Here is a 26119-nt window from a genome sequence, read left to right on the forward strand (position 1 = left end):
CTCCCTACTAGGCGTACTACTCCGCTTCCGCCAGGACAAGGTGGCTATCAGCGGGGATATCAAAGGGATGTTCCTGCAGGTGAGATTAGTAGAGGAGGACAAGCCCCTGTTGCGGTTCCTATGGAGAGAGAGGCCAGGAGACGAGCACCCAGCCATCTACCAATGGGAAGTCCTCCCTTTCGGAACTACATGCAGCCCATGCTGTGCTACATTTGCACTACAGAGACATGTCGCAGAGGACCCAGCAGTGGACGAAGAGGTCCGACACAGTGTGAAGAACAGCTTCTACGTAGATAACTGTCTACAAAGCGTTTCGACCCAGGAAGAAGCCGAGGCTCTCCTACTTAAACTCTGCGCCTCTCTGATCAAAGGCGGCTTTGATCTCAGGCAGTGGGCCAGCAGCGATCCGCACGTACTGCGCAGCCTCTCCTCCGAGGACAAGGCAGCGAGCAGCGAGACCTGGATGGCCACAATCCCAGGAGAAGCCCAAGAGATGACACTAGGACTAGTGTGGCGCTTCAAAACAGATTCGCTCCACTATAGACACAAACCCCTGACCACGGAGCAGGGAAGGTCGACGGCAATACCGACCACCAGACGGAGTGTGTACAGAACACTCGCCCGACAATATGACCCGTTAGGATGTATACTACCGTACACCACCAGGGCAAAGATGATTGTACGAGCATTGTGGGACAAGGACCAGGGCTGGGACGACCCCATTCCCGCACACCTTGCATCCACCTGGAGAGAGTGGGAGATGGAACTCCACTCACTCCCAGGCGTTAATATACGCCGAAGCTACTTCCCACCCACGGTGAGGCCAGAGACATGTAAAATGGATTTACACGTCTTCAGTGACGCCTCCGAGGTCGCCTACGGATCAGTAGCCTACTTGCGGGCCCAAGAAGAGGGGGGAGAGATCTACACAGCATTCATCCTCGCCCGCTCGAGAATAGCCCCACGCAAGCAACAGTCTATCCCACGTCTAGAGCTCTGCGCAGCCCTCGCAGGAGCGCATCTAGCCACGCTCATCCAACGTGAGCTCACCATTCCGGTGCATAGAACAATCCTGTGGTCAGATTCCACGACAGTACTCGCCTGGATCAAATCGGATTCATGCAAATACAAAGTCTTCGTGGGAGTCAGAGTCACTGAGATTCAAGAGTTAACCGGAGAGTTAACCGGAGAAGCAAACTGGCGCTATGTTGATACAAAACACAACCCAGCTGACGTCATCACCCGGGGAATGTCCCTAGATGACTTAACCCGTCATAACATCTACAGTGACGGACCAGCATTCCTCAAGCTCCCGGAAGGAGATTGGCCCACGCCCACCCCGAGGGAAGCAAGTGACGAGGAGGCTGAGAATAAGAAACCCATGTTCTGTGGATTGAGCACTGTTGTCTCCGCAGACCCCAACATAGACGATTGCATTACCATAGAGAGTGCGCAGCAACGGACATTCCTGCGGCACCACCCAGAGATTAAGTCCCCCGCTGATATGTCAGCAGCTGACTACGAGGAAGCAGAACTGCTTCTACTGCAACGAGCCCAGAGAGACTCGTTCCCCGATGAACTAGACTGTCTACAGGGAGGAAAGCCCGTCCCATCAGACAGCAGATTGATTCATCTGGCCCCCGAGAGTGACACACATACCCTCATCAGAGTGGGTGGTCGCCTGCGGAGAGCCCCCAATTTACCGGATGACATTAAGTACCCGATCGTATTGAACAGCCGACACAAGGTCACAGAGCTGATTATAAAGAAATACGACGAGGATGTACACCACGCAGGAGCAGAGAGAGTCTTCGCGGAAATCAGACGTCGTTACTGGATACTTCAAGGAAGAGAGGCGGTGCGACGCTTCCAGCGAACCTGTCTAGACTGCCGAAAGTGGCGCGCGCAGCCCAGCATACCACGGATGGCTGACCTACCTCCATGTCGCCTCCGACTCGGCGACAAGCCATTCCACTCAACAGGCATGGACTGTTTTGGCCCGCTGCACATAAAGAAAGGAAGAGGCACCGAGAAGCGGTGGGGTATTGTATTCAAATGCATGACCACCAGAGCGATACATATCGAGCTCCTTCCGACCATGAGCGCAGACTCATTCCTTATGGCCTTCCGAAGATTCACATCACGGAAAGGAAAACCGTCTACATTATTGTCCGATCACGGGACAAACTTCAAAGGCGGAGAAAGAGAGCTGAGGGAGAGCTTCCAAGCTATGGGCCCAGAACTTAAGACCCACCTCGCTCCAGCCCAGATTGACTTCCAATTCAACCCCCCAAACGCACCCCACTTCGGTGGAACTTGGGAACGAGAAGTACGTTCTATAAAGACAGCCCTGTACGCAGTACTTGGGGCCCAGACTGTGGCGGAAGAAGTCCTAATGACAGTCCTCACGGAGATTGAGGGAGTATTGAACTCAAAGCCCCTCGGTTACGTCTCCAGTGATGTAGCAGATGTCGACCCAGTCACCCCCAACACCCTCCTGATGGGGCGGCTAGATCCCGCGTTACCCCAGACAATGTACCGGCCTGAAGAAGCGAACGGCCGACGAATGTGGAGGTACAGCCAAGTATTAGCCGACAAGTTTTGGAGCAGTTTCCTATTGCACTACCTACCGTCTCTACAGACCCGCCAGAAGTGGGTAAAAGAGAGAGACAATTTGACGGAAGGAACAGTCGTCATGATTATTGACCAGTCACTACCCAGAGCTATGTGGCCGGCTGGCCGCGTAAGCAAAGTGATCACCGGTGCCGATGGCAAGGTCCGAGCAGCTGAAGTACTCGTCCAGGGGCGCATTTACACCCGTCCTGTGGCGAGGCTCATAGAACTGCCCCGACTCCCAGACACAATCGATGATGACCATGACCCTATGACTTTGTGAGTTGACTGACCCTTACAGCGAACCCTTGAGTGGTAGACAGTGCGGTTAATCTGTCTCTGCTTAACTAATTGGGTTGGGACCAATTAGGGGGCGGCTGTTCTGAAGGATCAGATTAAACCGAATATATATATTTATTTATATATATATATATTTAATTGTATTTGTATATCCCCTGATATCCCTTGTATATTCCTTGTACAATATGCATTGAATATCCCTTCTAGTCTACTGAACATCCCATAATAGTCTCCATTCTACCATTGGACGAGACCTTGGTGCCAGGTCGCCATACCCCTCAGACCAGGTTCAATCGTACCGCTCAACATGTATGGACAAGTCCTAGTTCCGCGTAGGAATATGTCTACCGCACCACTAATGGTACTATTTGTTCATAGTGCGTATATATACTGCGCTATTAAAGTAGAGCTTTCTTTTAGTCCAGTTCCTTACCCTCCAACAGAGTGACAGACGCAAAAGCCTCCCCGCGAACCACGTGTGGGCAGTAAGGCCAATTCGGCCCAGTATCGGCATTGAGACATCGTGTATATTAATATTTGAATAGTCATATTTGGCACTATATCGTCGAGTTGGACGTATTCTATTAAGCTAATAATAGTCTATTCATATATAGTGCCTCGTGCGGTAAGAGTTCTATAGTAATCAGCACCCCCATCGTTTCGGGCATCAGCTGGACGCTTATCCAGGGTGGTTGACCCCACGTGAAGCTGCACCCGAGGAGCTCCAGGCCAAAGAGCGAGTGGACCTGTATATTGGATTATTCTACCGACGACGGCTAGCCTTCCCCGGCTTGGATTATGCTTTGAGTACTTTGATTATTCTATGGATAAAGGCCAACACTGCGGTGTGTTGGAAATACCCCCCCCGGAGAGGACGACAGGTGAGAAGACGCTCTACACGACGAGGTCGCCTCACGTCTCTCCATCGTGGACCGGAGGACGCCGGCCACAGAGAGTCCAACTGCTTTCATCTGTGGATCGAGGATCGCTGGGCACCGGGTCGCACGACTGTGGGCTCTCCCAGGATACCCTCGGCCAGACGGGATACAGCCAGACTCTACCCCCCCCTCCAGCTGTCCTACAAGCAGTCGGAACTTTCCCCTAGTGTATCCAGCTATATAATCATTCAAGTATCATTGCTATTGTTCCCTAAATATTCCAGGTTGTATATTTGCTTCCTGCGCAATCAGAGATTGGACATTCGATATTGATCTACCTACGAATACTCATTTGCCATAAAAGTGCATACTATTTCAAATCATAAATGTAATTAAGTGATCGTTGTACATACCTTTTGCTATGTATTATTATTAAACGCAGACTTTCGACTTGGTACATTTGTGTTGGATCCGTTTCATCAGGTGGGAGTGTTTATCATAATTATTTATACCTAGTACTGGGTGGCCAGAGTCTAAAGTACAAGAGGTAGTGGTAGTAAGTATCATATCTAACAATACAGTCAGGGAATTGTACCCCTCAGTTACACCCATCATTCTATTTGTGAAGTAGAGTTTACTCATCGTTCTATTTGTGAAGTAGAGTTTACTCATCGTTCTGTTTGTGAAGTAGAGTTTACCCATTGTTCTATTCGTGAAGTAGAGTTTACCCATCGTTCTATTTGTGAAGTAGAGTTTACCCATCGTTCTATTCGTGAAGTAGAGTTTACCCATCGTTCTATTTGTGAAGTAGAGTTTACCCATCGTTCTATTCGTGAAGTAGAGTTTACCCATCGTTCTATTTGTGAAGTAAAGTTTACCCATCGTTCTATTTGTGAAGTAGAGTTTATCGTTCTATTTCTGAAGTAGTTTACCCATCGTTCTATTTGTGAAGTAGAGTTTACTCATCGTTCTGTTTGTGAAGTAGAGTTTACCCATTCATAGGACACATCGCATATGTACATAAAATATGGTATTTTTTGAGGAAATAAAAATATTTTTAGATTTTTTTTTATGCAAAGCACCTCATAAACCGGTAACATACTCACTCACTCACTCACTCACTCACTCACTCACTCACTCGCAGTTAGCCACTCTGCCCCTAGTGGCAGCTCACAGGCATGGCACTTTGTGTGTGTACCAGTTCAATCGATGTGACAATGCTTTGCATGTCCTTAGAAGTTAGAAGTTATTCTAGTTTTGACATTGGTAATCGTGTAAGTTTCACTATGATGCTCGACTGGAGTTCATTGTTTTACCCCCCTTTCCCTTTACCACCGTATCACTGGCGGTTGGCATTCAGTACAAACTCTGCACACACCAGTGTCGAGTCACTAAATCTCGCCTCCGAGTTGAGTCCGAGTCCCCAGTGTACGAGTCCGAGTCACCAAAGAAGAGCCTGAGTCGAGTCAGAGTCGAGTCCCCATCCCCGAGTCCGAGTCAAAGTCATCAAAGTTGAGTCTTTAGGGTTTATAAAAATAAATAACTGTAACTGTAAGTCAGAGTCCGGGTCTGCACCTTCTGAGTCCGAATGCAGTCAATGCTTGAGTCCAAGTCCAAGTCAGAGTCATCAGTGCTCAAGTCCAAGTCGAGTCACGGGTCCTGAAAATCAGTCCTGGACTCGGACTGGAGTACTACAACACTGGCACACACGCACACATTATATGAATGTAAAATGGACCCTGGGTGTTCCGGTAGTTCCCCACCTATCTCGTGCCGCAGCATGCCTTCCAGCCAGTACTCGCGGGCCGTGGAGATGTTGATGGTGAGCTTGGGACGGCCGTTCACTACCGTCATAGAAGCTCTGGACAGGAGGTCGTCCGTCACGTGGACCACTATCTGCCGAGACAGTTTATACTGAAGTATAACAGTATGGAGGCCCACTGTATACATTATGTAATCGTATTCTACGCAGCATAATGGTGTGTTCCCATGGAGAGGAGAAAAATATAGACTGATTGATTGATTGATTGATTGATTGAAAAGTTTATTAACAGATTGCAGAATGGGTACAGTACAGTACAGCTCAATACATACAATTGTTAAGGGGATGCAGACCAGAGAAAGATTTTCGTCTTGTTTACATCAGGGTCCCCCATTTACAATTCATCATAACATATAAGACATACACGACATACAGACAGTACTGCTACATCTATACATTTATGACATACCAGATTTGCAAATACAGTACTGTTTGTGATACAAAAAGAGTCCAGAAAAGAGAGTATATACATTTGACGTAGAAACTGTACATTGGAGGAGGTTGGGTAGGTGGGGTGGGGTGGGGTCGAGTGGGTGGGGGGGGACTGTACATTGGAGGTGGTTGGGTGGGTGGGGTGGGGGGGGGGGGGGTTGGGTAGGATGGGTGGGTGGGGCACACTGTACAACTGTACGAGCAAAACTGTACATTGGAATATTGACAAAACCATACTTGGTCATTTACTGTACATTGGAGGGGGTTGGGTTAGGACATTTACAGGGGCCAGTTTCGAATTGCAGTCTCCCGTAGGTGTTCTTTGAGAGTGGTTTTGAAAGAGGGTAGTGATACACATTCCTTTACAGCTTTGGGTAGGGTGTTCCACATTGATGTGGCATAATTGCGAAACGTGTTTAGTCCCTTGTTTGAGCCAAATCTGGGTTTAACATGATTTTTCTTTTTTATCCACTTTTTCTCCCATTTTCTATATTTTCTCCCATCCCAATTTCGTATCATCCAATTCGGGTTTAACATGATTTGTGGAGCTCCCTCTGGTGTTGTGATCGTGGTATTCACTGACCTTTGGGAAGTATTTTGACATGTACATGGGTACCTTGGTCGTGTAGTGTATCTTGTAGACCAGGCCCATTGCAAGTTGCTGTACTCTGTCGTCTACTCTAAGCCATCCTAGGTTGTCAAAGTGGGCAGGGGTGAGGTGGGTTCTAGGAGTAAGGTCAAGCAGTAGTCTGACCAGTTTGTTTTGAGATGTTTGTAATTTAGTTTTTAGCGCCTTTGAGGTGCTTTGGTACCATGAGGTGCAAGCATAGTCGTAGTACCCTTGAATGAGTGCTCCTGCCAGAGTCTTCAGGGTATTCTTGTTTACCAGAGAGGAGATCCGGTACAAGAATCTAGTTCGTTGGTTGACTTTTTTTATTACATTGGATGCCATTTTGTCACAGGAAAGATTTGCCTCTAGGATGGAACCCAGGTAGGTAATTTCTTCTTTCCTTGTGACAATATTGTCACCCACTGTAACTGAGAAGCCGTCTGTCTTGCTGAGTTTGTTATTTGAACCGAAGAGAATGGACTCTGTTTTGCCCATGTGTAATTATAGTTTGTTATCAGCGAGCCATATGCAGATTTTGCCTAGTTCCGAGCTGAGGGTTTTTTCAACCTGTAACTTGTTCTTGTCAGAGACCAGCAGGGCTGAGTCGTCCGCAAACAGGAACAAGTTGCAGTCACAAGCTGACGACATGTCATAAATTAGGAACAGTAGCGGTCCTAGTATGCTTCCTTGTGGAACACCACAGCTCACTGTGAGGGGGGGGGGATAGGGTACCGTTTACCTCCACCATCTGTTCTCTCCCCTCCAGGTAGGATTGCATCCAGCTCACTGATAGACTATCAAAACCAATTGCTTTTAGCTTGTCAATCAGAATGGTGTGATTGACAGTGTCGAAGGCCTTTTGTAGGTCGCAGTATTTGCCCGCGTCCACCTCTTGTTTGATGTGGTCGTTTAAATAGAGAAGGCATGCATCAGTGGAGTGGGATGTTCTGAAGCCAGATTGGAATTCGTAGATTCGTACTTTTCGACCTGTTCGTATACAATTTTGTCCATGACTTTTGAGATGGAGGTAAGGATAGAAACAGGGCGGTAGTTGCCTGGGTCTAATTTGCTGCCCTTTTTGTGCAGGGGTGTTACTCTCGCAATTTTGAAGTCCTTGGGGACGTGTCCCTGTTTTATGGAGAGGTTTATTATGCGTGTGATGACTGGGGTGATGGCGGCTGCTGAGTCTCTGAGGAATTTGGAGGGGATGTTGTCATGGCCAGTGGCCTTGTTCGGTTGGAGGGCGCTCAGTTTTTTGAGTACCTCATCTGTTGTTACCATTTCCAGTTTGAAGTCGTCTTTGTGGACCCCTAGGTTCTTGTAGTATGCTACTATGTGTTCTACCCCATAATGCCCTGAGTGGGAGGGTAGTTTGTTTACCAGTGTTGTGGCTATGTTTGTGAAGAAAATCTTTAAGTAATTGGCTACATCCAGCTTGTCTGTGATGAGCGTGTTGTCCGTCTTTATGTTTATGTTTGAGAATCTGGTTTTAAGTTTTTTACTGCAGCCTAGTTGATTATTGAGTCATTTCCAAAGTTCACGTGGTTTGTTTTTGTTTTCCTCAGTTTTGTCATTGATGAATATTTTTTTTGCAGTTTTGATCATGGAGTTTACGTCATTTCTTAGTCTGTTTCTTTCCAGTTTGAGTTCAGTCACGTGGACTTGGAGTTCACTGCTCATGCTTTTGGTAAGCTTTGACTGACTTTTACGAAACTCAGAGCATCAGACAGTGGAATACAATGGAATACGCTCCCAAGTGTGTGATTAAATTCACAGGATCTCAGTCAGGCGTACTAAATGTAGAGCTAAGTAAAGGGTATAGCTATTAGTTCAGCTGTTGTTGTGTGTCCAGTGAAACGTGACTAGCTCTGTGATATAATTACCCAGGTGCCGTTGTTGGTGATTACATAAACAGAGCTATGTGTACACAAGCAGACCCAGCTTCAGTAAAGGTGACAGCTTGCAAGGTTTTCATTTTAGAGTAGATTCCCACTGAGCAGGCTGATGGGTATCTTTCATGCTGTATAGGCTAGAACGATGAGAGAAATGCTTCATGGTATGTTCTGGACTGCACAGGACCACGAAACAGACCCCAGGGGGTCAGCCAGAAGCAATTACATATTCCCAAATGGAATATTGCACTACCTACCTCAGCTACATGGTGATCATAATCTGATCATAAACAGAATTATGATTAATTGAAAATGGGGGACCCTGATGTAAACAAGACGAAAGTCTTTCTCTGGTCTGCATCCCCTTAACAATTGTGTGTATTGAGCTGTACTGTATTGTAGCCTACCCATTCTGCAATCTGTTAATAAAGTTTTCAATCAATCAATCAATACATTGTTTTCACCAAGCTCATAGTCTTATCACTTGACTGTTTAAATATCTGGATTTAGAGCATCCCTTTTAGTATATTACACAGTGTAATTATTTCTTTGTATATCCCTTCTGAGAAACACGTACATGTGTTTCACCAGAGCACACAGAGTGCAGGGTCAGCCATCCGCAACGCCCCCCTAAAGGAAGCTAGGGACTCACTGTGTCTCGGGACAGGGACAGTGACTAACACGCACTGGCCGACACCAGGGGAGTGAACCCACAAGCTTCTGGTTTTCGGGGGACAGATCTAACAATAACCAAAACAGTCCACCCTTTGCCTTCGCCCCCTTCTATCAAAACGTCCTATTCTAATCTGTAGTCTCTCACCTCCCCCACACAGCCCTCCTTCTCCATGTACTTCTTGACGCTGGACCAGATGCGGCTCCTGGTGAGGAGGCTGCCCCCGGTGGCCTGTTCGAACGTCTCGTAGTTGCCGTACCTCTGCAGGGCCAGTTCCATTATGCGCACCGCCTGCAGAGAGAAGAGAGCAGCGGTGAATCGACCCCTGAGGTTATGGCTAAACAGAAGAGTACCTTGTCTTGGAGATGTGTCGATAAAGGGTGCTTTCACACCCGTTTGTTTGAAATGCTCAGAATCAAAGCTGCTGAAGCTGTTTTTATGCTGAAGTCTGTTTTGGATTATGGAGACGTAGTTTACAGACATGCTGCTGCTTCCACTCTAAAGCCTCTGTACAATATATCATTCTGCCCTTAGATTGATCACCGGTGACAGTTATGGCATCCTATATGATTGGTTGGGCGGTCCTCTCTGGCAGAGAAACATGACTTGCATTGGCATCTAGGGCCGTCTTAAATACTTCAAAACTTTGTTCAATGGGCATGGGATTCGAATATGAAAATAAAATTCGAATATATTTAAAAAATAATAATAATAAATTTATTTTTGTTGTTGTTGTGCAAAATCAACTCTGCCTCTCTTTGTTAATTACAACAAGCAATGCTGTTTGTTATTTAAGATGAGGTCGGACTCGGCACTGACAGATTTGTGTTCATTGTGCTGCTTTTATATAAAGCCTCAAATGACGGCTTACAATATTTCATGAAAGCAAAGTGTTTCGTTTGTCTAAGATTTTAAAAGGTTTAAACTTTACAGCACTGACAAAGTTGAACAAAGTGCTGTACAAGTCCCACAACATAAAATATATATATATATATATTTATATTTATAAATCTCGGCCCCGAAGCTTCGAATTCCAAAAAAGAAATCGAAGGTCAGCCCTATTGGCATCGGTTTCTGTATAAAGCCATTCACATCATGGCTGGATTGGAACTCTGGACCTTATCACACTCACTCTGGTGATTGGCTTACACTTAAGGTCCGCAGAGTTTGCACTGAATTAGGAAAATCTGCTTTTAGCTTCTGTGCCCCCGACACGTGGAACGTTTCGCAAAGACTTTAAGACTTTAGTATCCATTGTTCAGTTTAAATCTTTGATAGCCAACCATTTCACCACAGTTTCACCACAGTTACAACCATTTTAAATGTTGATTTTCTACTTCTACACGTTTTCTCTTTTGTATTATGTGCTGTATTATTATTGTATTATTGTAAATGAGAGCTTGCTCTCAATGATCTTTCGAGATTAAATAAAGATTGAATGAATGAATCAGAGGTGTGATTGTTACCTTTTTTATTTTTATATTTCTTTTAACAAACAAAGCCATGTAACAACGCAGGTCAGACGTTTATTTGAATCCTGAACAAGAATGATCTTGTCATTACATTTTGACAAATGTTCACAATTTTGCTGTGATTAATTATAGCCGACCCTACTGTCTCCTTAATTATATATGCAATTTGGTATTTGTTTAGTATGATGATGTTATTTGGCTATTTCTAAAAGTTGCAATTATGATAATTTTTTGGGGGAATATAGACAAATGTCAACTAAATCTAACCAAATAGCTTCATTAAATGCACAAATGTTGTCCATTTTAAATGACCCGCTCCAGGTTCCAATTGGAAGCGGACTGGTACCACCACGGTACAACTGTCTGGAGCGGAACCCAAGTTTGATCGGAGCATTCTTTTTTTTCTTTTCATCTTTGGGCTTTCTGTATTTTTCACCCATCCCAATTTTTGGTCGTTATGCCAATTCCCTTCCTGGTCGTTGCACGCATTGCCCGACTGTCGGTCGACCTGGGGAGGGTGTAGAACTACCACATGCCTCCTCCGATACATGTGGAGTCGCCAGCCGCTTCTTTTCACCTGACAGCGAGGAGTTTCACTGGGGGAACGTAACGCGTGCAGAGGCTCACGCTATTTCCCCCAGATCCGACCAGTAGGAGTCGCAGTATACAACGACCAGGACACATACGCCGCTAACACTGCCAATTGTGTTAGTAGGGACGACTGACCAAACCAGAGGTACCGCTGACAGCTGGATTCGATCCCAGAGTCTCTGCGGTGGTAGGCGAGTGCTTAGTCCACTGCGCCAGTGCGCTACCCAGCCGCACCCTGATTGAGGCATTCTTAAATGTTACTTGGGTTTTTTGTAGGTTTTTATTGGTTTTTGCTACCGGGCAGTCCGGTAGAGAGAGAGAGAGAGAGGAGGAATTGGAGATAGACCGGGGAAGGCATTCGGCAAAGATCGAACCTGGGTCGGCCGTGTTGCACCGTAGTGCTGTATGCCCCGCTTGAGGCATTCTTAACGTTGCCTTAGGACAGGGCCTTGTGACATTTCATTCTGAATGTCATCCTTATTTTTGAAGAAAAACAAATCACTGATTCTAAAAGAAGTTTCTAGTAACAATTCTCTACTGGGTATGAATGCAAATCTCTTCCCTTTGTCCTAAGTGGCCAGTGTTGTGGACTGTTCAATTATGTAATTGCCCCAGTAAATGTCACAAACAGTATCATCTAAGGGTGACTTGAAGTGAGTCGAGGCGTGGGCAGTATATCCAGTCCCCTTGATAACTGGACAGTGAGTTGTTATGCAATAACCACAGAGGCTGTATGGATCATGGTTTCTGAACTACTGCCACTTTTAAAAGGGAAGACAACCCATTATTCCTCACCAAACCAATGTACGCCTAATAGCCTCCTTTGTTTTAGGGCTATCCTTGAACAGTCCGTTACAAATCGTGCCTTGCGTGCATATCCACTATCCTTGAACAGTTTCAGGCTATTTAACGTCATTAATAATTACACAAGAGCTATATTCATAATTTCACAAGAAAAAGTATGTACGGAAGATATTGTAGCTACATCTTTCTGTAATGCCCCAAAATCCTTTTGCAACACCCTGGAGAGTCCCAAGGTCCTAACAAGGTAGAGATCATATCAAATGAAAAAGTCATGTCCTTGTTGTACAACTGAGAACGAAAGAGAGTCACATCATTCTAGACAAAGGAAACCATGTAAAACAAGACCGGACTCTGAGAGAGAGAAAGAGGAGGGGGGGCCTTGAAAACACAAACTGCAAATGCCCCCCCCCCCACCCCCCGGGTCACTTTACCCAATTCACCTCTCCCCTTACCATCTCTTGTGTTACCCACCCAGGCAGCCTGCAACAAGACACCATGGACCTCTTTGGTTGTTCAGTCCGACTAAGGAACACTAGACGTCTAATCTTTGAGGAGTAATCAAAAGAGTAATCCTGCTGGCGTTCATTAGCGCAGTGTCTCATTAACAACGTGCATCTGATCTGCGCTGCTCTTCTCTCAGCCGCCGGTGACTGATTAGCTTCTGTCCGTCTTCTTTAGGGTAATCAAAAGATTGCTTGTGACATAATAGAGTTTGATCCAATGTTGAAAAGTTGATTAGTGGACATGTATTAAACAAACTAAAGACTTTTCTTTTTTCGCCATGTGATTTAATTGCATTGTAAATACAACACAAATAAACATAACACCACCTTGCTAGAACAATGTTGTTGTAACTAAGAAATTGCCTGAAATCTTCTAGATTTATCTTAACTAGATTTATCAATTATAATATGACTTTGGTGACAATGGGCAAAATGGCAAATAGCAAACATTAAATATTTAACCTACAAAGATAAGACTGTTCTGATCGTACAAATTTACAGGATTACATTTAAGAGATTAGCATTTTTCATGTACAGGATTCTGTCAAAAATGAAAATAAATAATGAAATAACAACAGACTGGCAGCTGGTGGTGCAGGATTGTTTGAGCAGGACACCATGGCTCAATGAGACCTTCTGATCGCATGTGGTCATCAGAAGTTTTGAAAATGTGAAAACTGCAGTCAGAAAATAATTATTGCAGCTTTCAATGATCCACATATTTCCAGTGCATAAACTGACCTCTAAACCCCCCAAAGACAGCTATGTCCTCTGTTGGGGTGAGGGACTGTAGAGGCAGCTACACTCTCTGTTGGGGTGAGAGACTGTGGAGGCAGCTACACTCTCTGTTGGGGTGAGGGACTGTAGAGGCAGCTACACTCTCTGTTGGGGTGAGGGACTGTAGAGGCAGCTACACTCTCTGCTGGGGTGAGGGACTGTAGAGGCAGCTACACTCTCTGTTGGGGTGAGGGACTGTAGAGGCAGCTACACTCTCTGTTGGGGTGAGGGACTGTAGAGGCAGCTACACTCTCTGTTGGGGTGAGGGACTGTAGAGGCAGCTACACTCTCTGTTGGGGTGAGAGACTGTAGAGGCAGCTACACTCTCTGTTGGGGTGAGAGACTGTAGAGGCAGCTACACTCTCTGTTGGGGTGAGGGACTGTAGATGCAGCTACACTCTCTGTTGGGGTGAGAGACTGTAGAGGCAGCTACACTCTCTGTTGGGGTGAGAGACTGTAGAGGCAGCTACACTCTCTGTTGGGGTGAGAGACTGTAGAGGCAGCTACACTCTCTGTTGGGGTGAGAGACTGTAGAGGAGGCTACAGTATGTCTTCTGCTGGGGTGAGGGATGGTAGATATTAGGTTCTCTGCTGGAGTGAGGGACGGTAGAGATGAGGTTCTCTACTGGAGTGAGGGATGGTAGAGATGAGGTTCTCTGCTGGGGTGAGGGATGGTAGAGATGAGGTTCTCTACTGGAGTGAGGGATGGTAGAGATGAGGTTCTCTACTGGAGTGAGGGATGGTAGAGATGAGGTTCTCTGCTGGAGTGAGGGCCGGTAGAGATTAGGTTCTCTACTGGAGTGAGGGATGGTAGAGATGAGGTTCTCTGCTGGGGTGAGGGACGGTAGAGATTAGGTTCTCTGCTGGGGTGAGGGATGGTAGAGATGAGGTTCTCTGCTGGGGTGAGGGACGGTAGAGATGAGGTTCTCTGCTGGGGTGAGGGATGGTAGAGATTAGGTTCTCTGCTGGGGTGAGGGACGGTAGAGATGAGGTTCTCTGCTGGGGTGAGGGATGGTAGAGATTAGGTTCTCTACTGGAGTGAGGGACGGTAGAGATGAGGTTCTCTGCTGGGATGAGGGACAGGAGATGCTAGATGACTTCTCCTCTCCAGGGGCCAGCCTTTCCCTCTGGTTTGTGGTCAGTTTCTGTTTGGCCCTTCACCATACATCATTGAACCACTTCCTACACTGGGCAGTGGTTCTCAGAGGACCAGAGGAAGAGGTATTTATAATATGGGTCACCTCTTCCTAAACCAACATCGCATCATTGGCCCTCTGAGGCTTACTTGAGTTGCGCTTGTTGTGACTCTGCCCCCCAAGTATGTTAGTTTCCTCTTGTGTGAAGTTCTTCCCCTGGAGCCTCTCTAGGCTTCCCTCAGCCTCAACCTTGACCTTGAATACGTTGTGCTACAGTGCTTTTAAAAGGAGATGAGGAGCCGATTTGATTGGCGATAATTGAAGAATCCAGCCGTGACCCCACCTGCTAATAATGTATTCCTCCAACTACAAACCCCTTTTCGGCATGTGTATTTGTTTATCTATACACACATACTGTACGCACGTAATGAAGTTATAGTAGACTTATATTATTCTAATGACTTGTTTTATTAGGAAATTGCAGATATGCACTGCCCTATAGTAGTAAGTCATACTGTAGAACTTAGCGTGACATCTTATTTAGTAGTGTCAATATGGAACGACTGCGCCCTTGGCTCTCAAGGCCACCTCCTGCTCCGTCTGTGGTCATGAACCAGGGGGGCAGCGCATATCCACGATATCCTAATAAAACAAGTCATTCGAATAATAGAAGCCTACTGTAACGATGAATTATGCACGTATGTGTGTGTGTGCACACGCACTTGAGTGCAGCTGTCTCACCAAGCCGTTTCTTCACTGGCTCTACTGATGTGCGCACTAAGCAATAGAAATAAATAAAACCAACAATATATGGAATATTGATACAGTCTATCCACTATAGCTATATCTGATTGGGTTTAGTTCTTATTTATTTATTTTCTCAGAAATGAAGCCTTTAACCATCTGTGCATTGTATGTTACTATTGCACTTTACTGTTACATTTGTACTCCGGTTGGATGCCAGATTTATTTTCGTTGTATATATGCTGTATGATGACAATACATTTGAATCTAATCTAATCTCATTTTGATCAGTCGCAAATTGCTTTCGTGCTACGGAGCGTGCACGCGTGCGTGTGTGTGTGTATCAGTGTGTGTACAGTATCCTCACAATATCCTGCATCAGCTGCTGCATTGTTAACCTCTTAACACATTGACTGCCACGCAATAGCCTCATCCTTAGCAGCTGACGCCATCACTGTAAACGGTGGGAGTCGCTCCCCTTGTTTGCAGGGCTATAACTATTTAAATATTATATATGCAATACTATGGCCCATGACATCGGGTATCTATCGTTCAAGATGTGGAAAAGGAATATTTAAATCCATACATTGTCGTTTTATACCGTGGTGAATATAAGTATAGTTTTAGAGTGGTCTAGGATCATTCCTGGAACGCTAGTAATAGGCTGTGATGCATATTATACTTAATCCATTGGCATTTCGTCCCTATACACGCTACAATTAAAAATTAAAATGCATATGATCGGTATATTATGTTCCATCATGCATGCAGGAAAGGGGGGGGGGTCGTTTATGATTAATTGATTGTCAATAACGGCATTCGTTAGTACAACAGCATACGTTGATCAGAGCGATGGCTCTGATGGCAATGGACAATCAAGCTGAAATTAACATTAGATTGCTCTTACCTGTGGCCGATGAGACTGCAAAAAGAATATTCCAATTATTTGATTGCCATCTGCTAGATCGTATGTCCATTTGGCCCACGCCATAAGCCCCAAAAGCATAATGATTCTGGCGTCCCGAAGGCGATTCAATGCAATCAAGTGTGTATCTTGATCCACGTTACAAGATAACTCCGCCCGGAAGACTGACGCAGAGTCAAGCAACTTGGCGGCCATTGTGTTAAGCATCGGGAACAAATGGGGCTCTTTTTTGTTTTGTTTTTGACAATTGCATACCCAAAGTAATTAGCTATTTATTATACTTTATATTTATAGCACATGCATGAGTCTGGTCTCTTTTGAAAGGTAACATTCTGAAGTGTCTTACACAATAAAGAAACATCACTTTGAGTGCTAATGAAATGGAGTAACAAAGGTTTGAACACACTACAGTAAAGGTATAAGGAGCTGTTGAATCAATTTGCACACTGTCCTTCATGCCCTTATAAGGAGTTAGTGGGGAGTTTCTGTATGCAAATCCAGGTGTACGAGAACACGCTTTCAGTTTAAGAATGAGTTACGTTCTTCAGTTGCAACTTACGAGCACCTCTCCACACGTTCAAGGAATCAGGAGGAGGACTATCGTAGGTTTCCTCTTAATGAACTTCTTACAAGGTTATTTACGAGGAAACTTACGAGAATGTTAGTGAATGAGGAATTTATGAAATCCCCTTTACCTTTCTGGAATGCACCTAAATATTCCATGATATTCCATGATTGGTGGAAACTGTACAATGAGGAGGACACACCACTGCGGTAACTGTCCACTTTCACTACGTGGACACAGTTTGTCAAGCCCTGACAGTAAATAGGATTTACAGCGAGAGCCTCTTACTCTACAGCCGTCCGGCTCAGCAACTGCCTAAGGAGGGCACCTATTAGCGGTGTGATGATACACTGATTTGGAACGATATAGTAATTCAAAAGGCAACAATCCAATTCAGTCCATGCACTCTCAATCTCATTTTGGTGGGATGCGTTGGTGACTTGATAGAACTTTGCAACATGACTCTGTTATACAAGTATGTCTATTGTGGGCGGCTACGTGGCGTAGTGGGCAAGGCGCTCGCCACGAATGACGGAGACGCTGGGCTTGCCTGTTCGAGCCCAGCGCTCCACATTGCTTTCAGTTTAGCTGGTCGTTCATACTAATACACATTGGCCGTATTAGGGGGTGGGAAACTGATGGGTGGGGATCGGGCGTTGTGGACAGCGACTCCTACACTGAGAGATCGAGCTGCGCAGGTGAAAAGATGCGACTGCTGTTACCTCAAGTACCGGAGGGGACTTGTGCTATGTATGACTTAGTCCACATTGCAGCCGGCTTGTGGGAGGCAAGAAACAGCGTTCGTGACAGGGGAGGGTTGAATTGGATGATACGAAATTGGGATGGGAGAAAAATATAGAAAAATGGGAGAAAAAGTGGATAAAAAAAAAAAAACAAGTATGTCTATTGTGTATCATGTCAATCATGTTACTGATTCGATTCAAATCCAATCCAATCGTATTGTATCGCCAAATATCGAATCGTTGCCTTAAGGATCCAAACCGTATACCGCACCGTGGTAACGCCTGAGGTTTACACTGCTAGCACCAATCAACTGGCCCAAACTCTCTTACTTTGGCGTTTCTCCATTCCGAGCCTCTGACCGCCTTCTCCTGTACTCCTTACCTGTGTCAGGAAGCGGTCCGAGGCGCTGCTGTGCCGTGCCAGCACGAGTGGAGACACCGGGTTGCTGTACTCAAACTGGGGGTTGTAGGCGAAGTCTGACTTGAAGAACTTGGCCTTCTCCTTCTCCACGTTGGATGGCTTGATGGCTGTTAGGATGCAGAGCCTCTTGGAGTTCTCCGCTTCCCGCGCGATCGATGACTTGGGAAGCGAGGGGAGCTTGGTGCGGGCCGTGGCGCACACCTTCCTGGGACGGGAAACGGGGCGAGCGGACAGGCCCATAGTGCTGCCCTGCACCGTGATGCCTCGTGTTGGCTTGGGGGCGGCGCCCCCGGAGAAGCTCCCCGAGAAGACACTGTTTGGCTGCGAGGCGTTGCGACTTCTCTCCTGGCCCCGCAGCGCGCACGGGCGGTTCTGTTTGTGGAACGTGGAGGTGTGCACGGTCGAGGTCTTGGGCCTCCTGTGCGGGGAGTGCTTGGGGCTCTGGCGCTCCTCCTCTGCCTGCAGCAGGACGTTGTAGCTACTGGTGCCCGTGGTGAAGAGGTTCTTGAGGAGGCCGGGTGACAGCTTGTCCAGGTACACTTGGCTCGGACTCGCCGGCTTGTCAGTAGCAGCCGCACTCAGGATGCACTTTTTGGACATTTCCAGCTCTGGCCAGTGTAGTCTCTCTGAAAGAAGTGATGACAATGGAGAGAGAGAGAGAAAGAGAAAGAGAGAGAGAGAGAGAGAGAGAGTCCAGTGAAAACAGTGACTTGGCTTATTTAGAATCTCCTTCACATGCAGACTTCATTGTATACATGTATGCCGTGACAATTAAAACTCTTGACTTGACTTGACTTGACTTGTAGGTTGTGCCACATAGACTAATCCTCTTATGAAGGCAGGACAAAGAATAGATCTACTGCTGCCAAGTTCAAAACAAATAGCCTATTCCATCACGTGTACAGTGTGTGTGGTGTGAGGAGTGTGACAACACAGCTCCACAATAACTCAATGGCAAATGTCTCCTTTTCCCCCCCATTTCAACCTTTTATAATTAGCGACACAATCTCCGTTCAAACGGAACCTAAGCCGGCAGGCTCTGATTACAGTTATGTCATCAGGGCCCTGAAGAGAGACCATTTGGCTAAGCATTGTTACATCACATGCACAATTTAGGATGCTGCCAATCACAGAGCAAATTATCCCCATCATGTCTCGGAGCGGGGCGGTGCAGGAGAGAAGCAGCCAGAGAGCCTAGTGAGCGTGATTCCCAGTGACATTCCCAGTGATATGACCTGGAGCGTCACCCCACCTACCCAACCTCCTCCAATGTACAGTTTTACAGTACAGTCAAATGTATACTCTCTTTTCTGGACTCTTTTTGTATCACAAACAGTACTGTATTTGCAAATCTGGTATGTCATACTCATAAATGTATAGATGTAGCAGTACTGTCTATCTGTATGTCATATATATGTCCTGATGAATTTAAAATGGGGGACCCGGCCTGATGTAAACAAGACGAAAGTCTTTCTCTGGTCTGCATCCCCTTAACAATTGTGTGTATTGAGCTGTACTGTATTGTACCCATTCTGCAATCTGTTAAATAAAGTTTTCAATCAATCAATCAATCAATCAATCAATCAATCAATCAATCAATCAGTCGTCGGGTTAAAGAGCAGCCACTCCGTTCAGACACGAGCACTGATGCGAAATCCTTGCAGTCACAGACAGGCTGAGACAGCAGCACAAATCACAAACAAATGACATCAACACAGTAATGGTGGCAACACCCACTCCACAGTTAATTATAATAATAATAATTCATTGTATTTATAAAGCGCTTCTCAGGAACCCGAAGTCGCTGACGCATTTGCAGTTTATAGCTTTTAAACTATTCATCATCCGTTTTCACATGATGATTTAGGCTTGCATATTGTGTCGAATCTGTCAAATAATATAAGCCTATAGCTCAGTCAGAAGATCGATCACGGTAACGTTGAATAAACGCTCCGTTGTCAGCTCAATCAAAATAATGGCTGCTGTGCATCTTTAAAATGTGTTCGTTGTGATTGCCACTGTATTTATAAACACATAGGCCAGTTTTAATTGTTTACTTGATACGTTTACCAGCAGATGCTACATTACAAGGAAATAAGAAATGGCAACATTACCTGTTACTTTGATTGATTCCAGCATCGTCTGTCACAGCTTGCGAGGTTCCAATCCGGGTAACGTTAACTAGCGAGGTTATATATGGCAGCTAGGTCAGAATAATGAGCTGAGAACAGTTTACTACTAGCACTGACTTGCTACCATATGGGGCTGTTTACGTTATTCAAAAATTAAAAGCCCATTATAAGCGTCGTGTCCTCAGGCGAAGGTCGCATTTGAACCAGTGCAGGTGTTCTATGCGTCCCACCCCTAACTACCAGATCCAAACTCAAGCGAAAGGTGTACTGGACTAACGTTAGACGAAGGGATGAACAAGCTCTGGGTTGTTTCCATGGTTCCCTGTTTAGCTAACTACGTCAGAGACGAAAGGGCTTATGGGGGATGCAGTCCGTTATATGGTTCATACAACGGGGGATGAATGAATGAATGAATGAAAACTTTATTTAACAGATTGCAGAATGGGTACAATACAGTACGGCTCAATACATACAATTGTTAAGGGGATGCAGACCTGAGAAAGACATTTGTCTTGTTTCCATCAGGGTCCCCCATTTTCAATTCATATAGACATTTATGACATACACAACATACATGACATTTATGGCATAGGGACATATAGGTATTTAGTACTGATACATTTGTGACATAAACGGTATTCAAATATACAGTACTGTTACCCCTAGATCCTGACAGAGTATATACATATGATGGGGAGGGGACTGTACATTAGGAGGGGGTGGGTGGGTGGGAGAGAAATATACATACGGTGGGGAGGGAATATATACATGCGGTGGGGAGGAGACTGTCTATTAGGAGGTGGTGGGGGTTTTGGGCATTTACGGTGGCCAGTTTCGAATTGCAGCCTCCCGTAGGTGCTCTTTAAGAGCGGTTTTGAATGTGGGCAGGGATTCACATTCCTTTACAGCTTTGGGTAGGGCGTTCCACATTGTTGTGGCATAATTGCGAATGAATGAATGAATGAATGAAAACTTTATTTAACAGATTGCAGAATGGGTACAATACAGTACGGCTCAATACATACAATTGTTAAGGGGATGCAGACCTGAGAAAGACGTTTGTCTTGTTTCCATCAGGGTCCCCCATTTTCAATTCATATAGACATTTATGACATACACAACATACATGACATTTATGGCATAGGGACATATAGGTATTTAGTACTGATACATTTGTGACATAACGGTATTCAAATATACAGTACTGTTACCCTTAGATCCTGACAGAGTATATACATATGATGGGGAGGGGACTGTACATTAGGAGGGGGTGGGTGGGTGGGAGGGAAATATACATACGGCGGGGAGGGAATATATACATGCGGTGGTGAGGAGACTGTCTATTAGGAGGTGGTGGGGGTTTTGGGCATTTACGGTGGCCAGTTTCGAATTGCAGCCTCCCGTAGGTGCTCTTTAAGAGCGGTTTTGAATGTGGGCAGGGATTCACATTCCTTTACAGCTTTGGGTAGGGCGTTCCACATTGTTGTGGCATAATTGCGAAACGTGTTTAGTCCCTTGTTTGAGCCGAATCTGGGTTTAACATGATTTGTTGAGCTTCCTCTGGTGTAGTGGTTGTGGTATTCACTGACCTTTGGGAAGTATTTTGACATGTACATGGGCACCCCGGTCGTATAGTGTATCTTGTAGACCAGGCCCATTGCAAGTTGCTGTACTCTGTCGTCTACTCTAAGCCATCCTAGGTTGGCAAAGTGGGCAGGGGTGAGGTGGGTTCTGGGGTTCAGGTCAAGTAGTAGTCTGACCAGTTTGTTTTGTGATGTTTGTAATTTTGTTTTAAGCGCCTTTGAGGTGCTTTGGTACCATGAGGTGCACGCATAGTCATAGTACCCTTGAATGAGTGCTCCTGCCAGAGTCTTCAGGGTATTCTTGTTTACCAGAGAGGAGATCCGGTACAAGAATCTAGTTCGTTGGTTGACTTTTTTTATTACATTGGATGCCATTTTGTCACAGGAAAGATTTGCCTCTAGGATGGAACCCAGGTAGGTAATTTCGTCTTTCCTTGTGACAATATTGTCACCCACTGTAACTGAGAATCCGTCGGTCTTGCTGAGTTTGTTATTTGAACCGAAGAGAATGGACTCTGTTTTGCCCATGTGTAATGATAGTTTGTTATCAGCAAGCCATATGCAGATTTAGCCTAGTTCCGTGCTGAGGGTTTTTTCAACCTGCAATTTGTTCTTGTCAGAGACCAGCAGGGCTGAGTCGTCCGCAAACAGGAACAAGTTGCAGTCACAGGCTGACGACATGTCATTTGCATAAATTAGGAAGAGTAGCGGTCCTAGTATGCTTCCTTGTGGAACACCACAGCTCACTGTGAGGGGGGGGGGTAGAGTACCGTTTACCTCTACCATCTGTTCTCTCCCCTCCAGGTAGGATTGCATCCAGCTCACTGATAATAAGCTATCAAAACCAATTGCTTTTAGCTTGTCCATTAGAATGGAGTGATTGACAGTGTCGAAGGCCTTTTGTAGGTCCAGCATGACCATGCCGCAGTATTTGCCCGCGTCCACCTCTTGTTTGATGGGAATACATAGGGATGGGATATATATAATATAATACAGATTGTAAGGGCAACCTAACAAGAAATGTTGCCAGTGAGGGAATACTGGGTGAAGCTCTTTCCTACGCGTGATGCTTGTTGATAATAAAATGATGTCTTCTCCTTGGTTACTGTTGAGAGTTTTTATTACTACTTGCGGTGTGGACAAATATAAGCATACAAAATAAACTCAAAAAGTGACTCAATGTAACTGAAAACAAACAAACGAGCACGATAAAAAGATAGTGTGGCTTCTGTTATGGTTTGACACCGACCCCAAACGCAACGACACAAGAGAGTAGGATTCAGAGTTGCCAAAAACAGGGGCTTGTTTATTGAGACTAATTAAACAGCATAGAATAGGAAGAGTCTAAACAAGACAGGAATTCAAGCAAGGATGAAAATGTTCTGCTGCTCTGCAGCTTCTCAAGAGGTGGTAGTAGGGGGTAGCAGATGCTGACGTCAGAGCCGCTCTGCAGACCTCTCTCGGCAGAATCTCCGAGGTGATGCGGGACCGAGAGAGAGAGAGAGGGAGCGAGTCAACACAGGGTGCAGGTAGAACGAGCAGGAGAACAGGAGAGGTGACTTGTACCCAAAAACAAAAGTTATCCAAGTGAACTAATCTTCGTGTAAACACACACAGTGAGCAATGTTCCAAAACACAATCCCAAGTGAAAAATATCTTCGGTGCAAAAATAGACACTGAGAGCGAAGTCCAAAATACAATCCAATGTGATAATATCTTCGGTGTGATAAACACACAGTGGGAGATGTTAGGTCAAAATATTATCCCAGTGAAACAATCAAAAAGGCAACCGCTGGGTGAGTGACTGTCTGATAAAAAGGTGGTAATCTTCAGTGTTATAAAAACACACGAAAACGGAATTTGATCAAAGACAGTCATTAAAAACTCACCCAGGCGTTGTGCGTAAAGAGCGCTGGAACAGCAGCGGAGCGAGCGCGTCGCCACGGGAAAAAGGTGTCCAAGAGGAAGGCTTCTTGGATATCCTGGAGGTAAAGCACAGGGAACAATAGCAGCAGCAGGAACGGCGAATGCAAACAGAAAATATCAAAACGATCCAACAAAACTTGAGTGGGGAAACGGGGTATAAATAATACGGGATTGATTGATTGACAAGCAGTGACAGCTGGGGGATGTGATTGAAAAGCGTGTGGACGGGAGAGAACCAATCAACGACGTCTCTGGGAAGAAGCGTGTGAATGGGGGAATGAAATGATTAACAGAAACAAATGGAAAACAGAGCGAGGTGGTTTAAAGGAACAGAGCGAGTAGGTGAGCAAGGACAGAAACCTCACAGTACCCCCTCCTCCACGGGAGCCACCCGGCGACCAGGCCGACCCGGCTCGTCAGGATGGGCACGATGGAAGTCAGTGATCAAGCTGGGATCCACGATGAGCTGCCGGGAGACCCAGCTACACTCCTCAGGACCGTAACCCTCCCAGTCTACCAGGTATTGGAACCCCCGGCCCCGCCGACGAACGCCCATCAACCGGCGGACCTGCCACTGGGGGTGACCATCCACCAACACGGGAGGCGGAGGATCAGGAGCTGGAGGCATAAGGGGACTGAGGGAGACGGGCTTAACCCGGGAGACATGGAACACGGGGTGGATGTGCATGGACGCAGGAAGTTTCAGGCGCAGGGCCGCCGGACTGAGTACCTTCAGGACCTCGAAAGGTCCGACGAAACGGGGGTTGAGTTTCTTGGCCGAGGACCGTAGCGGCAGGTCCTTTGCGGAGAGCCACACCCTCTGCCCAGGGCGGTAAGTCGGCGCAGGAACCCGGCGCCGGTCGGCACCACGACAGGCGCGCTCAGATGTCCGGAGCAGCGCGGTCCTGGTGATCTCCCAAACTCGTCGGCAGCGGTCGAGGTGGACCTGCACGGAGGGAACTGCCACTTCCGCCTCCTGTGCGGGGAAAAGAGGGGGTTGGTAGCCCAGGGAAACCTCAAAGGGTGAGAGGCCGGTGGCGGAACTGACCATTGAATTGATGGAGTATTCAACCCAGGGAAGGAAACGGCTCCAGGATGCCGGTCTCTCGGCTGCCACACACCGAAGAGCAGACTCCACGCTCTGGTTCATCCTCTCCGTCTGCCCGTTAGTCTGGGGATGATAACCAGAGGAAAGACTGACCGTTGCCCCCAATCCCTTGCAAAAGGCCCGCCATACCTGGGAGGTGAACTGGGGCCCCCGGTCAGAGACGATGTCCTGGGGAAACCCATGAAGGCGGAACACGTGGTGAGTCAGGAGGTCCGCCGTCTCGGCCGCCGAGGGAAGCTTGGAAAGGGCCACGAGGTGAACCCCCTTGCTGAATCGATCCACCACGGTCAGAAGGCAGGTGCTCCCCTGGGAGGAGGGCAGACCTGTGACGAAGTCCAGCGCCACATGTGACCACGGACGGCTCAGAACGGGAAGTGGCTGCAAGAGCCCGGAGGGTGCCTGGTGAGAGGCCTTGCTGCGGGCACAGACCGCGCAGGCCAATACGAACTCCTTGACGTCGTTCCGCATGGTGGGCCACCAGAAACGACGAGCCAGGAAGGAGAACGTGCGATGGATGCCAGGGTGGCAGGCGAACCGGCTGGTGTGGCCCCAAAGCAGTACCCGGGACCGGGCAGAGTCGGGGACGAAGAGACGATGCATAGGGACGTTGCTAGGAGCACGCTGGAAGCGTAGGGCACGCCTAACCACACCCTCGATGCCCAAGGTGATGGCTCCAACCACTCGGGCCTCCGGGAGGATGGGAGTAGGGTCCTCAGAGGGTGGAGCCCCCTTGGAGTGTAACCGGGACAGGGAGTCGGCCTTCGTGTTGCGGGAACCGGGGCGGAAGGTCAGCGAGAAGTCGAACCGACTGAGGAAACTGGCCCATCTCGCCTGCCGACCGTTGAGGCGCCTGGAAGCGCGGATGAACGTCAGGTTCTTGTGGTCCGTCCAGATGGTAAAAGGCTCCTCGGCACCCTCTAGCCAATGACGCCACTCTTCCAACGCAGCCACGACCGCCAGCAGCTCCCGATTGCGGGAGCTGGAATGTTGGCTCGGGTAGCGAACTCGAAGTCGAGGAAATTCTCGTCTGCCCCAGAGTCGATGAGGGCCTCCACCGTGGCACGTTGGTCCCCCCAGGCCAGGGTGACGCTCATCAGATGGTCAGGTGGTGCGCGGCGCTGGGAATGGGAAAAACGGCTCACCAGGATCTCCCGGGGTCTCTGCGAGCCTGATCTTTTGGCCGGGTGGGGCAGTCGGCGATTCGGTGTCCCGCACCTCCGCAGTAGAGGCAGAGACCGGATCTGAGCCTTGCCTCACGCTCCGCCTGGCTCAGATGAGAGCGTCCCAGCTGCATGGGTTCCTCCTCGCGAACCGAACGGGGAGGCCTGCTACCACCAGTAGTGTTGAGGACAGGGCGTCCAGGAGTGACGTCATGCGTCCGGGGAATCCGGGGTACCTCAGGAGGTAACAGTCGGGTCCTCTCGCGCCTTCTCTCCAGGAGGCGTCCGTCGATGCGGATGACGAGGCTA

General features: G+C 47.1%; 1 protein-coding gene across 1 annotated transcript in view; it reads right to left on the reverse strand.

Moving 5' to 3' along the window:
• Positions 1-20260, reverse strand: part of matcap2 (microtubule associated tyrosine carboxypeptidase 2) — a 38846-nt gene extending 18586 nt beyond the window's left edge. Inside the window, exons 1-3 of the mRNA XM_084312793.1 lie at positions 20016-20260; positions 17863-18527; positions 9368-9511 (exon numbers count right to left, since the gene is read on the reverse strand). Of these exons, the coding sequence (XP_084168919.1) occupies positions 9368-9511; positions 17863-18527; positions 20016-20040 (834 nt within the window). The 5' untranslated portion in view covers positions 20041-20260. The remainder of the gene's footprint in view (positions 1-9367; positions 9512-17862; positions 18528-20015) is intronic.
• Positions 20261-26119: the final 5859 nt, after the last annotated feature.

Source organism: Notolepis coatsorum (genome assembly GCF_963971535.1).
Source record: "Notolepis coatsorum genome assembly, chromosome: 4".
NCBI lineage: Eukaryota > Metazoa > Chordata > Actinopteri > Aulopiformes > Paralepididae > Notolepis > Notolepis coatsorum.